Source organism: Gymnoscopelus braueri, assembly GCF_963280865.1.
Source record: "Gymnoscopelus braueri genome assembly, chromosome: 19".
Taxonomy (NCBI): Eukaryota; Metazoa; Chordata; class Actinopteri; order Myctophiformes; family Myctophidae; genus Gymnoscopelus; species Gymnoscopelus braueri.
Genome location: NC_137621.1, coordinates 1,012,991 through 1,029,056, shown reverse-complemented (window position 1 = coordinate 1,029,056; position 16,066 = coordinate 1,012,991). Strand labels below are relative to the sequence as shown.

The window sequence follows — 16,066 nt, the reverse complement described above, 5'->3', positions numbered from 1 at the left end:
TATAATATTAATTAATGTATTACATACATTAATTAAGCCTTAATACATTATAATATGAATGAATGTATTACATACATTAATTAAGCCTTAATACATTATAATATGAATGAATGTATTACATACATTAATTAAGCCTTAATACATTATAATATGAATTAATGTATTACATACATTAATTAAGCCTTAATATATTATAATATGAATTCATGTATTACATACATTAATTAAGCCTTAATATATTATAATATGAATGAATGTATTACATACATTAATTAAGCCTTAATACATTATAATATGAATTCATGTATTACATACATTAATTAAGCCTTAATACATTACACTATAACAACTGTGAATCAAAAACACCTCAAATATTGTATTTATTTTAGAAATAGTTCATCTTTTACTCAATGCCCGTCGCAAGTTGATGATGTCATTTGTCCATGTGTGTGGTCCAGCCATAGAGTTTAAGAGAGGGCCCCGAAACCTCCTCCCATCCACTTGCATTGAGTTGCTCACCCAGCGCATGGGCCTCAATCACCCCTTCTTCCGGGTTGGAAATTTGGTGGGCGTGGCCTACTATGGGCCCCAGTGCGTCACAGAAGCGCGCAGCCCCGTGCGCAAGCTCGTGCGCATGCTCGTGAGTCGAGCCCATTGGTCGAAACCGTTTTCGCTCGTTCATGTTGAGGCCCCTAAGCTGCAGTACCATGAATGGCCAGCATGTCCATTTGGCTTCAATGAAACCACTGGGTTCTGGGGGCTTGGGTCCAGCCCTATGGAATGTATGGAATGCATGTGCTAATAAAAAATAAAAATATTGTTTTGATGCTCATATTAACCTTAGCGTTAGGGTTAGGGATATGGATCATATTAACCTTAGCGTTAGGGTTAGGGATATGGATCATATTAACCTTAGCGTTAGGGTTAGGGATATGGATCATATTAACCGTAGGACGCATTTTGTTGGCTTTCAGTTATGTTTAGGTTAAAGGGATTCTAGGTAACTTTAAGCCTAAATTTAAACATATTTATATATATATATTTTGCATTTTCCCCTCTATCAGCCACTACATAATGATGCTGGGGTGTTTTCCTGCATTGAAACACAGTCCTCTTTCTGAAATCCGTATTTTCCTACTGTTTATGTTTTGACATCCGGGTATCCGGGACGCAGAGATGTCCACGAGTCTCTGAGCTCGAGTCCGAGTCAAGTCTCAAGTCTTTGAGGCACGAGTCGAGTCAAGTCTCAAGTCTTTGAGGGTTGAGTCGAGTCGAGTCCGAGTCAAGTCTTAAGTCTTTGAGGCACGAGTCGAGTCAAGTCTCAAGTCTTTGAGGGTTGAGTCGAGTCGAGTCCGAGTCAAGTCTTTGAGGGTCGAGTCAGAGTCAAGTCTCGAGTCTTTTTAAAGTCTTTTTTTTTTTTATTGGGGGGGGGGGGGGGGGGGGATTCTATTCTTAATTTATTTAATTATGTATTTATATGATGTAGCCTAAGGCTGAAATACAGTTATTATGCACACACACACACACACACACACACACACACACACACACACACACACACACACACACACACACACACACACACACACACACGAAGGCATAGATGTAAAAGTATAGACAGGTCATAATAAATCACATTAGATTCACAGATTAGAGATTTTATGTATTTTCCCCACAATTTATTTTCATTCAAATGAAATGTGATTGAACTTGCACTAATAATGACTTTAGTTGATTTTTCACTCTTTAAAATATAGTATTTCTTAATTATTAATAATTACAGCTTGTAGATTGGCTATTTTCACGATTTTAAATGGTTTTTAAATAATAATAAAAAAGGAACATACAAGATTTCCACCCGACAGCGATAATTTATAGCCAATATGGTTCTGTATCAGTATATGAGTCAGTTTTTGCAGATTTCATTCTAATTGGCTACTATGCCTGCATATGCATTTCATGGGCCTGGGTAGGTCACCCTGGCTTGGCGGAGATATGCCCTGTTGCGCACAGGTTAGGCGAGCAGAGCAGTGGCGTCTTATCTTCTCAGCAGTGGCGTGATATCTCTGTGTCTCCTCAGCTGTCATAGACATGTCACTTGCTTGTAGTCAGTGGTTCTCAACCTGTGGGTCGGGACTAGCTGTAGTATACAACCCTCGTAGACGTATTTATGATTCAGAATCATAAATACGTCTACGAGGGTTGTATACTACAGCTAGGTCGGGACCACAACGGAGCTCACAATGCCTCGCAAGCTTGTAGATCTGCTATTTTCACAATATTTATCTGTGGAATCGAGTCAAACTAAATGTGGATCCCCAGTTCAAATATGATTCTTTTGGGGGTCACGGCCTGAAAAGGTTTGAGAACCACAGCTTTTATGCAGTGAACATTACATGAGCGTAGCGTTTACCGTGGTGAAGTGTTGAATATTCACCCAGCTGGGTTTAACGAAATGAAAATCCGATGTTTCCTAAACGTGCTGTCACAGATGATCCGACCATCTTATAAAAAATGTAAGCATACGCCAAGATAACTGAGGTTATATAGCTGATTCTGAGCTAAACATATTTGTTTAATTTCGAAGTTTTTATATTTAAACTTTATGATGAAAGGCCGCGGCGGCCACACACATAGCAGCTGTTGCGCTCGCCTCTCCATGTTTTAGTTAATGAACAGCACGAAACAGCTTGACTGAAGCCGGCTCCGCGCAGCGCGCACTGGAGCAGAGGTTTCTTTGCGGGGGGGGGACAGGGGAGTGGAAGTTTCTTGGGCATTTCATTCATTTATTTGTCAAAAAAAAAAAAACATAAAATAAAGATTGTCCACGAGTCTTTGAGGCTCGAGTCGAGTCAAGTCTCAAGTCTTTGAGGCTCGAGTCGAGTCAAGTCTCAAGTCTTTGAGGGGCGAGTCAGAGTCGAGTCGAGAGTCTCGTTTTTGGCAACTCGAGTGCGACTCGAGTCCGAGTCCCTAACTCGAGTCCCCATCTCTGCCGGGACGTAAATGAAACGCACGCATGTGCGCGTCCGTGCGCGTCCGTGCACGTCCGTGCGCGTCCGGCGAGTTCGAGTGAAACCGAATGGAACCGAGTGCAGCCGACAAAAATGGAACGGCAGCCATTGTTTTCTCTGCAGTGTTTTTACTTTAGGTTTTAAAACTTTAAAACGCTCTCAAACTTCTTTTTTGAGGCACGGAATTTACTTTTAAGATATAGTTTGGATTTAGTTGTTTAACTTCATATATGTGGTCAATTAATCATGACAGAGCTTATTTAAAAATTAAAATTCAGAAAACCGGCAGGGGCGGGCAGTGACACGCATTGTATCCAAATAAAGCAACCTATTTTCGGCATGGCCCGTTCAGAAGTCCCCCCTGCGTCGCCCCCTGGTGGTCGGGGATACAAACTGCTGATGAGGAGGGGGGGGGGGGGGGGTGGAGTGGAGGGGCGATGTTTGACAACAGTTTTTTTCTTTTTTTGATCTCTGAAGTTGCCTAGAATCCCTTTAAGTACGGTTGTTTATTGCTGGACCACACATGGACAAATGACATCATCAACTTGCGACGGCAGGTAAAAGATAAACTGTTTCTAAAATAAAGAAAATATTGAAGGTGTTTTTATTTTTTTTATTTAGTTATATAGTTATAGAGGGCAATTATAATGTATTGAGGCATATAAGGTGTATTAGCCAGGGAGACTATTAATAAAACCACAGAGCAACTGTTAATAAAACCTCACAACGCACAGGTTAGGCGAGCAGAGCAGTGGCGTCTTATCTTCTCAGCAGTGGCGTGATATCTCTGTGTCTCCTCAGCTGTCATAGACATGTCACTTGCTTGTAGTCAGTGGTTCTCAACCTGTGGGTCGGGACTAGCTGTAGTATACAACCCTCGTAGACGTATTTATGATTCAGAATCATAAATACGTCTACGAGGGTTGTATACTACAGCTAGGTCGGGACCACAACGGAGCTCACAATGCCTCGCAAGCTTGTAGATCTGCTATTTTCACAATATTTATCTGTGGAATCGAGTCAAACTAAATGTGGATCCCCAGTTCAAATATGATTCTTTTGGGGGTCACGGCCTGAAAAGGTTTGAGAACCACAGCTTTTATGCAGTGAACATTACATGAGCGTAGCGTTTACCGTGGTGAAGTGTTGAATATTCACCCAGCTGGGTTTAACGAAATGAAAATCCGATGTTTCCTAAACGTGCTGTCACAGATGATCCGACCATCTTATAAAAAATGTAAGCATACGCCAAGATAACTGAGGTTATATAGCTGATTCTGAGCTAAACATATTTGTTTAATTTCGAAGTTTTTATATTTAAACTTTATGATGAAAGGCCGCGGCGGCCACACACATAGCAGCTGTTGCGCTCGCCTCTCCATGTTTTAGTTAATGAACAGCACGAAACAGCTTGACTGAAGCCGGCTCCGCGCAGCGCGCACTGGAGCAGAGGTTTCTTTGCGGGGGGGGGACAGGGGAGTGGAAGTTTCTTGGGCATTTCATTCATTTATTTGTCAAAAAAAAAAAAACATAAAATAAAGATTGTCCACGAGTCTTTGAGGCTCGAGTCGAGTCAAGTCTCAAGTCTTTGAGGCTCGAGTCGAGTCAAGTCTCAAGTCTTTGAGGGGCGAGTCAGAGTCGAGTCGAGAGTCTCGTTTTTGGCAACTCGAGTGCGACTCGAGTCCGAGTCCCTAACTCGAGTCCCCATCTCTGCCGGGACGTAAATGAAACGCACGCATGTGCGCGTCCGTGCGCGTCCGTGCACGTCCGTGCGCGTCCGGCGAGTTCGAGTGAAACCGAATGGAACCGAGTGCAGCCGACAAAAATGGAACGGCAGCCATTGTTTTCTCTGCAGTGTTTTTACTTTAGGTTTTAAAACTTTAAAACGCTCTCAAACTTCTTTTTTGAGGCACGGAATTTACTTTTAAGATATAGTTTGGATTTAGTTGTTTAACTTCATATATGTGGTCAATTAATCATGACAGAGCTTATTTAAAAATTAAAATTCAGAAAACCGGCAGGGGCGGGCAGTGACACGCATTGTATCCAAATAAAGCAACCTATTTTCGGCATGGCCCGTTCAGAAGTCCCCCCTGCGTCGCCCCCTGGTGGTCGGGGATACAAACTGCTGATGAGGAGGGGGGGGGGGGGGGGGTGGAGTGGAGGGGCGATGTTTGACAACAGTTTTTTTCTTTTTTTGATCTCTGAAGTTGCCTAGAATCCCTTTAAGTACGGTTGTTTATTGCTGGACCACACATGGACAAATGACATCATCAACTTGCGACGGCAGGTAAAAGATAAACTGTTTCTAAAATAAAGAAAATATTGAAGGTGTTTTTATTTTTTTTATTTAGTTATATAGTTATAGAGGGCAATTATAATGTATTGAGGCATATAAGGTGTATTAGCCAGGGAGACTATTAATAAAACCACAGAGCAACTGTTAATAAAACCTCACAACGCATCAATATGTGAGACAGACAGACAGACAGACAGACAGACAGGTTACTCACGGCGGCGGCGGCGCGTCCAAAGCGAACCACGCTGAGGTCGTTGAGGTCAAGCTGTCTGTTGTAAACATACAACCCAGACACTGTCGCCGTGGCAACAGACGACACCTTCAGCAACCGCACCGCCATCAGACCATACTAGAGGATACCAGAGAGAGGACAGCCATCAGACCATACTAGAGGATACCAGAGAGGACAACCATCAGACCATACTAGAGGATAACAGAGAGAGGACAGCCATCAGACCACACTAGAGGATAACAGAGAGAGGACAGCCATCAGACCATACTAGAGGATACCAGAGAGAGGACAGCCATCAGACCATACTAGAGGATAACAGAGAGAGGACAGCCATCAGACCACACTAGAAGATAACAGAGAGAGGACAGCCATCAGACCATACTAGAGGATACCAGAGAGAGGACAGCCATCAGACCATACTAGAGGATACCAGAGAGAGGACAGCCATCAGACCACACTAGAGGATACCAGAGAGAGGACAGCCATCAGACCATACTAGAGGATACCAGAGAGAGGACAGCCATCAGACCACACTAGAGGATAACAGAGAGAGGACAGCCATCAGACCATACTAGAGGATAACAGAGAGAGGACAGCCATCAGACCACACTAGAGGATACCAGAGAGGACAGCCATCAGACCATACTAGAGGATACCAGAGAGAGGACAGCCATCAGACCACACTAGAGGATACCAGAGAGGACAGCCATCAGACCACACTAGAGGATAACAGAGAGAGGACAGCCATCAGACCATACTAGAGGATAACAGAGATAGGACAGCCATCAGACCATACTAGAGGATAACAGAGAGAGGACAGCCATCAGACCACACTAGAGGATAACAGAGAGAGGACAGCCATCAGACCATACTAGAGGATAACAGAGAGAGGACAGCCATCAAACCATAATAGAGGATACCAGAGAGGACAGCCATCAGACCATACTAGAGGATACCAGAGAGGACAGCCATCAGACCATACTAGAGGATAACAGAGAGAGGACAGCCATCAGACCATACTAGAGGATAACAGAGAGAGGACAGCCATCAGACCATACTAGAGGATACCAGAGAGGACAGCCATCAGACCATACTAGAGGATACCAGAGAGAGGACAGCCATCAGACCACACTAGAGGATAACAGAGAGAGGACAGCCATCAGACCATACTAGAGGATAACAGAGATAGGACAGCCATCAGACCATACTAGAGGATAACAGAGAGAGGACAGCCATCAGACCACACTAGAGGATAACAGAGAGAGGACAGCCATCAGACCATACTAGAGGATAACAGAGAGAGGACAGCCATCAAACCATAATAGAGGATACCAGAGAGGACAGCCATCAGACCATACTAGAGGATACCAGAGAGGACAGCCATCAGACCATACTAGAGGATAACAGAGAGAGGACAGCCATCAGACCATACTAGAGGATAACAGAGAGAGGACAGCCATCAGACCATACTAGAGGATACCAGAGAGGACAGCCATCAGACCATACTAGAGGATACCAGAGAGAGGACAGCCATCAGACCACACTAGAGGATACCAGAGAGAGGACAGCCATCAGACCATACTAGAGGATACCAGAGAGAGGACAGCCATCAGACCACACTAGAGGATAACAGAGAGAGGACAGCCATCAGACCATACTAGAGGATAACAGAGATAGGACAGCCATCAGACCATACTAGAGGATAACAGAGAGAGGACAGCCATCAGACCACACTAGAGGATAACAGAGAGAGGACAGCCATCAGACCATACTAGAGGATAACAGAGAGAGTACAGCCATCAAACCATAATAGAGGATACCAGAGAGGACAGCCATCAGACCATACTAGAGGATACCAGAGAGGACAGCCATCAGACCATACTAGAGGATAACAGAGAGAGGACAGCCATCAGACCATACTAGAGGATAACAGAGAGGACAGCCATCAGACCATACTAGAGGTTAACAGAGAGAGGACAGCCATCAGACCATACTATAGGATAACAGAGAGAGGACAGCCATCAGACCATACTAGAGGATAACAGAGAGAGGACAGACATCAGACCATACTAGAGGATAACAGAGAGAGGACAGACATCAGACCATACTAGAGGATACCAGAGAGGACAGCCATCAGACCATACTAGAGGATAACAGAGAGAGGACAGCCATCAGACCATACTAGAGGATAACAGAGAGAGGACAGCCATCAAACCATAATAGAGGATACCAGAGAGGACAGCCATCAGACCATACTAGAGGATACCAGAGAGGACAGCCATCAGACCATACTAGAGGATAACAGAGAGAGGACAGCCATCAGACCATACTAGAGGATAACAGAGAGGACAGCCATCAGACCATACTAGAGGTTAACAGAGAGAGGACAGCCATCAGACCATACTATAGGATAACAGAGAGAGGACAGCCATCAGACCATACTAGAGGATAACAGAGAGAGGACAGACATCAGACCATACTAGAGGTTAACAGAGAGAGGACAGACATCAGACCATACTAGAGGATAACAGAGAGAGGACAGCCATCAGACCATACTAGAGGATAACAGAGAGAGGACAGACATCAGACCATACTAGAGGATAACAGAGAGAGGACAGCCATCAGACCACACTAGAGGATACCAGAGAGAGGACAGCCATCAGACCACACTAGAGGATAACAGAGAGAGGACAGACATCAGACCATACTAGAGGATAACAGAGAGAGGACAGACATCAGACCATACTAGAGGTTAACAGAGAGAGGACAGACATCAGACCATACTAGAGGATAACAGAGAGAGGACAGCCATCAGACCATACTAGAGGATAACAGAGAGAGGACAGACATCAGACCATACTAGAGGATAACAGAGAGAGGACAGCCATCAGACCACACTAGAGGATACCAGAGAGAGGACAGCCATCAGACCATACTAGAGGATAACAGAGAGAGGACAGCCATCAGACCATACTAGAGGATAACAGAGAGAGGACAGACATCAGACCATACTAGAGGTTAACAGAGAGAGGACAGACATCAGACCATACTAGAGGATAACAGAGAGAGGACAGCCATCAGACCATACTAGAGGATACCAGAGAGAGGACAGCCATCAGACCATACTAGAGGATACCAGAGAGAGGACAGCCATCAGACCATACTAGAGGATAACAGAGAGAGGACAGCCATCAGACCATACTAGAGGATACCAGAGAGAGGACAGCCATCAGACCATACTAGAGGATACCAGAGAGAGGACAGCCATCAGACCATACTAGAGGATACCAGAGAGAGGACGTCCATCAGACCACACTAGAGGATACCAGAGAGAGGACAGCCATCAGACCATACTAGAGGATACCAGAGAGAGGACAGCCATCAGACCATACTAGAGGATAACAGAGAGAGGACAGTCATCAGACCATACTAGAGGATAACAGAGAGAGGACAGCCATCAGACCATACTAGAGGATAACAGAGAGAGGACAGCCATCAGACCATACTAGAGGATACCAGAGAGGACAGCCATCAGACCATACTAGAGGATACCAGAGAGAGGACAGCCATCAGACCACACTAGAGGATACCAGAGAGGACAGCCATCAGACCACACTAGAGGATAACAGAGAGAGGACAGCCATCAGACCATACTAGAGGATAACAGAGATAGGACAGCCATCAGACCATACTAGAGGATAACAGAGAGAGGACAGCCATCAGACCACACTAGAGGATAACAGAGAGAGGACAGCCATCAGACCATACTAGAGGATAACAGAGAGAGGACAGCCATCAAACCATAATAGAGGATACCAGAGAGGACAGCCATCAGACCATACTAGAGGATACCAGAGAGGACAGCCATCAGACCATACTAGAGGATAACAGAGAGAGGACAGCCATCAGACCATACTAGAGGATAACAGAGAGAGGACAGCCATCAGACCATACTAGAGGATACCAGAGAGGACAGCCATCAGACCATACTAGAGGATACCAGAGAGAGGACAGCCATCAGACCACACTAGAGGATAACAGAGAGAGGACAGCCATCAGACCATACTAGAGGATAACAGAGATAGGACAGCCATCAGACCATACTAGAGGATAACAGAGAGAGGACAGCCATCAGACCACACTAGAGGATAACAGAGAGAGGACAGCCATCAGACCATACTAGAGGATAACAGAGAGAGGACAGCCATCAGACCATACTAGAGGATACCAGAGAGGACAGCCATCAGACCATACTAGAGGATACCAGAGAGGACAGCCATCAGACCACACTAGAGGATAACAGAGAGAGGACAGCCATCAGACCATACTAGAGGATAACAGAGAGAGGACAGCCATCAGACCACACTAGAGGATACCAGAGAGGACAGCCATCAGACCATACTAGAGGATACCAGAGAGAGGACAGCCATCAGACCACACTAGAGGATACCAGAGAGGACAGCCATCAGACCACACTAGAGGATAACAGAGAGAGGACAGCCATCAGACCATACTAGAGGATAACAGAGATAGGACAGCCATCAGACCATACTAGAGGATAACAGAGAGAGGACAGCCATCAGACCACACTAGAGGATAACAGAGAGAGGACAGCCATCAGACCATACTAGAGGATAACAGAGAGAGGACAGCCATCAAACCATAATAGAGGATACCAGAGAGGACAGCCATCAGACCATACTAGAGGATACCAGAGAGGACAGCCATCAGACCATACTAGAGGATAACAGAGAGAGGACAGCCATCAGACCATACTAGAGGATAACAGAGAGAGGACAGCCATCAGACCATACTAGAGGATACCAGAGAGGACAGCCATCAGACCATACTAGAGGATACCAGAGAGAGGACAGCCATCAGACCACACTAGAGGATAACAGAGAGAGGACAGCCATCAGACCATACTAGAGGATAACAGAGATAGGACAGCCATCAGACCATACTAGAGGATAACAGAGAGAGGACAGCCATCAGACCACACTAGAGGATAACAGAGAGAGGACAGCCATCAGACCATACTAGAGGATAACAGAGAGAGGACAGCCATCAAACCATAATAGAGGATACCAGAGAGGACAGCCATCAGACCATACTAGAGGATACCAGAGAGGACAGCCATCAGACCATACTAGAGGATAACAGAGAGAGGACAGCCATCAGACCATACTAGAGGATAACAGAGAGAGGACAGCCATCAGACCATACTAGAGGATACCAGAGAGGACAGCCATCAGACCATACTAGAGGATACCAGAGAGAGGACAGCCATCAGACCACACTAGAGGATACCAGAGAGAGGACAGCCATCAGACCATACTAGAGGATACCAGAGAGAGGACAGCCATCAGACCACACTAGAGGATAACAGAGAGAGGACAGCCATCAGACCATACTAGAGGATAACAGAGAGAGGACAGCCATCAGACCATACTAGAGGATAACAGAGATAGGACAGCCATCAGACCATACTAGAGGATAACAGAGAGAGTACAGCCATCAAACCATAATAGAGGATACCAGAGAGGACAGCCATCAGACCATACTAGAGGATACCAGAGAGGACAGCCATCAGACCATACTAGAGGATAACAGAGAGAGGACAGCCATCAGACCATACTAGAGGATAACAGAGAGGACAGCCATCAGACCATACTAGAGGTTAACAGAGAGAGGACAGCCATCAGACCATACTATAGGATAACAGAGAGAGGACAGCCATCAGACCATACTAGAGGATAACAGAGAGAGGACAGACATCAGACCATACTAGAGGATAACAGAGAGAGGACAGACATCAGACCATACTAGAGGATACCAGAGAGGACAGCCATCAGACCATACTAGAGGATAACAGAGAGAGGACAGCCATCAGACCATACTAGAGGATAACAGAGAGAGGACAGCCATCAAACCATAATAGAGGATACCAGAGAGGACAGCCATCAGACCATACTAGAGGATACCAGAGAGGACAGCCATCAGACCATACTAGAGGATAACAGAGAGAGGACAGCCATCAGACCATACTAGAGGATAACAGAGAGGACAGCCATCAGACCATACTAGAGGTTAACAGAGAGAGGACAGCCATCAGACCATACTATAGGATAACAGAGAGAGGACAGCCATCAGACCACACTAGAGGATACCAGAGAGAGGACAGCCATCAGACCACACTAGAGGATAACAGAGAGAGGACAGACATCAGACCATACTAGAGGATAACAGAGAGAGGACAGACATCAGACCATACTAGAGGTTAACAGAGAGAGGACAGACATCAGACCATACTAGAGGATAACAGAGAGAGGACAGCCATCAGACCATACTAGAGGATAACAGAGAGAGGACAGACATCAGACCATACTAGAGGATAACAGAGAGAGGACAGCCATCAGACCACACTAGAGGATACCAGAGAGAGGACAGCCATCAGACCATACTAGAGGATAACAGAGAGAGGACAGCCATCAGACCATACTAGAGGATAACAGAGAGAGGACAGACATCAGACCATACTAGAGGTTAACAGAGAGAGGACAGACATCAGACCATACTAGAGGATAACAGAGAGAGGACAGCCATCAGACCATACTAGAGGATACCAGAGAGAGGACAGCCATCAGACCATACTAGAGGATACCAGAGAGAGGACAGCCATCAGACCATACTAGAGGATAACAGAGAGAGGACAGCCATCAGACCATACTAGAGGATACCAGAGAGAGGACAGCCATCAGACCATACTAGAGGATACCAGAGAGAGGACAGCCATCAGACCATACTAGAGGATACCAGAGAGAGGACGTCCATCAGACCACACTAGAGGATACCAGAGAGAGGACAGCCATCAGACCATACTAGAGGATACCAGAGAGAGGACAGCCATCAGACCATACTAGAGGATAACAGAGAGAGGACAGTCATCAGACCATACTAGAGGATAACAGAGAGAGGACAGCCATCAGACCATACTAGAGGATAACAGAGAGAGGACAGCCATCAGACCATACTAGAGGATACCAGAGAGGACAGCCATCAGACCATACTAGAGGATACCAGAGAGAGGACAGCCATCAGACCACACTAGAGGATACCAGAGAGGACAGCCATCAGACCACACTAGAGGATAACAGAGAGAGGACAGCCATCAGACCATACTAGAGGATAACAGAGATAGGACAGCCATCAGACCATACTAGAGGATAACAGAGAGAGGACAGCCATCAGACCACACTAGAGGATAACAGAGAGAGGACAGCCATCAGACCATACTAGAGGATAACAGAGAGAGGACAGCCATCAAACCATAATAGAGGATACCAGAGAGGACAGCCATCAGACCATACTAGAGGATACCAGAGAGGACAGCCATCAGACCATACTAGAGGATAACAGAGAGAGGACAGCCATCAGACCATACTAGAGGATAACAGAGAGAGGACAGCCATCAGACCATACTAGAGGATACCAGAGAGGACAGCCATCAGACCATACTAGAGGATACCAGAGAGAGGACAGCCATCAGACCACACTAGAGGATAACAGAGAGAGGACAGCCATCAGACCATACTAGAGGATAACAGAGATAGGACAGCCATCAGACCATACTAGAGGATAACAGAGAGAGGACAGCCATCAGACCACACTAGAGGATAACAGAGAGAGGACAGCCATCAGACCATACTAGAGGATAACAGAGAGAGGACAGCCATCAGACCATACTAGAGGATACCAGAGAGGACAGCCATCAGACCATACTAGAGGATACCAGAGAGGACAGCCATCAGACCATACTAGAGGATAACAGAGAGAGGACAGCCATCAGACCATACTAGAGGATAACAGAGAGAGGACAGCCATCAGACCATACTAGAGGATAACAGAGAGAGGACAGCCATCAGACCACACTAGAGGATACCAGAGAGAGGACAGCCATCAGACCATACTAGAGGATACCAGAGAGAGGACAGCCATCAGACCACACTAGAGGATAACAGAGAGAGGACAGCCATCAGACCATACTAGAGGATAACAGAGATAGGACAGCCATCAGACCATACTAGAGGATAACAGAGAGAGGACAGCCATCAGACCATACTAGAGGATAACAGAGAGAGGACAGCCATCAGACCATACTAGAGGATAACAGAGAGAGGACAGCCATCAGACCACACTAGAGGATAACAGAGAGAGGACAGCCATCAGACCATACTAGAGGATAACAGAGAGAGGACAGCCATCAGACCATACTAGAGGATAACAGAGAGGACAGCCATCAGACCATACTAGAGGTTAACAGAGAGAGGACAGCCATCAGACAATACTAGAGGATAACAGAGAGAGGACAGCCATCAGACCATACTAGAGGATAACAGAGAGAGGACAGCCATCAGACCATACTAGAACAGGGGTCTTCAATATTTTCAGGCCAAGGACCCCTTGGCTGAGAGAGAGATGAAGCAGGGACCCCCTCTATATTGTATAACATTGTGTTGCAGATTAAACTGTTTTTTTTTTTTACTTGGTCTGCTCTTTTTTCCCTCTACACCAAACCTCTTTACCAAAAATAGCAGATCTACAAGCTCACAACGCCTCGCAGCGTGAGGCGTTGTGAGCTTGTAGATCTGCTATTTTTGGCTAAAGTTCTCCTCAGAAAAGAGATGCTAGGGTTCAAGTGGTTCATGTTAATAATATCATATCACACAAAGATTTGGCGGCCCCCCTGTAGTAACTCTGTGGACCCCCTAGGGGTCCCGGACCCCCTGTTGAAGAGAGGATACCAGAGAGAGGACATTAATATGATGTGGTGTTTCTGTAGGCTATATCCTTCAGAAACACACAGAAACACATCATATTAACTATATATCCTTCAGAAACACACAGAAACACATAACGTGGTTAAAGCTGAACTCTGCAGTTATGAAATAAAAGGTGTTTTGTAACATAACAGAGCAGACAGTGGGCGCCAGCGGTTAATATGAATAAAACACGGTGTCTTACAGTAAATAAACCTATAAAGTAAACATTAAACACATGTTGAAAGGTTTTAAAAGTCTTATTTTACATTTAAACGTCCAGCCGCTCGCGCTGCCTGTCATTCACTCACCGCCGGGTTTGTCCTTCTGTGTGTGTATGTTCTCCGCGTCGCGCACTGCCTGCTGGGAGTTGTAGTCCGTCTCGCGCACATAGAACCGTCGTGTTGTTTTAGAACGGCCTGTTGGTTCATTAAAGGCTCGTGTGTGTAGTGTGTGTGTGTGTGTTGATATGAACCAGGACATTGTGTTAAAGTGTTGTCATTGTGTGTTGGTGGTTTATAATGAGGCTAAAGATTATGTTGAGAACTACAACACCACCGGGTCCGGTGGAGATGACGTCAGCAGCATGCGTCGCATGGATCACGCATGGTGGACAGCGTTGCCACGTCCGCTTATTATAAGCGACTTTGGGCTTGATTTTCTGTGGTTTCTTGCAGTGTTTTTTTTGTTACTTAAGTAAGAGTAGCAATGCCACAATGTAGAAGTACTCTGTTACAGGTAAAATAACTGTGTTCAAAGTGTTACTTGAGTAAAAGTATTGTCTTCAAAATGTGCTCAAAGTACCAAAAGTAAAAGTACTAAAATGTTTGAAAATAGCAGATCTACAAGCTCACAACGCGTCGCATCACGACACGTTGTGAGCATGTAGATCTGCTATTTTCAATTAGCCTAAGTATGAAATAGGGCTGAAGTGGTTAATGTATGTTTTATAAAATATTTTTTTTTATCTACAAAGTAACTAGTGTCTAAAATTTTCTAATAATTGTAGTGGAGTAAAGGTACAATATTTGTCTCTGAGATGCAGTAGAGTAGAAGTAAAAGTATTGAAAATGGGAAATACTCCAGTAAAATAAGAAATCCTCAAAAGTATACTTAAGTACAATATTGAGTAGGCCTAAATGTAATTGTTACTTTAGACCACTGGTTTCTTGTAAATGTGTGTGTGTGTGTGTGTGTGTGTGTGTGTGTGTGTGTGTGTGTGTGTGTGTGTGTGTGTGTGTGTGTGTGTGTGTGTGTGTGTGTGTGTGTGTGTGTGTGTGTGTGTGTGTGTGTGTGTGTGTGTGTGATTGATTGATTGATTGATTGATTGATTGATTGATTGATGTACTTTTATTTAGTAAGACATGAGAATCACAGTACATGGAAGTACAAATTCACAATACAAGGTCTACTAAACTGGAAGACTCATTAAGCACTTGGCTTGTTTAAGATGAGAACCCCATGCACACAAATCATGATGATATATAGGAGACAGACAGATATACACACTACTATACAGAATGTCATACAATCAGCTTTCAGGTTACTGGTATGAAGAGAGAACAAAAAAATATACAAAAGAAGAAGCTGAAAGAGGGGTGGGGTAGGGGGGTAGGTTAAGACTTAGACAGGGGCCATTTTCGAATTGCAGCCTCCTGAAGGTGTATATTTAGGGCAGTTTTGAAAGTGAGTAGGGTTTTACACT

At 45.0% G+C, this 16,066-nt stretch overlaps 1 protein-coding gene across 2 annotated transcripts in view; it reads right to left on the bottom strand.

Annotated features, from left to right (window-relative positions):
- Nucleotides 1–14,710, bottom strand: part of adck1 (aarF domain containing kinase 1) — a 121,131-nt gene extending 106,421 nt beyond the window's left edge. For both annotated transcript variants that reach the window (XM_080413599.1, XM_080413600.1), the window contains exons 1-2: nt 14,631–14,710; nt 5,525–5,659 (exon numbers count right to left, since the gene is read on the bottom strand). In XM_080413599.1, the coding sequence (XP_080269725.1) occupies nt 5,525–5,650 (126 nt within the window). In that variant the 5' untranslated portion in view covers nt 5,651–5,659; nt 14,631–14,710. The remainder of the gene's footprint in view (nt 1–5,524; nt 5,660–14,630) is intronic.
- Between the last annotated feature and the right edge of the window lie 1,356 nt (nt 14,711–16,066).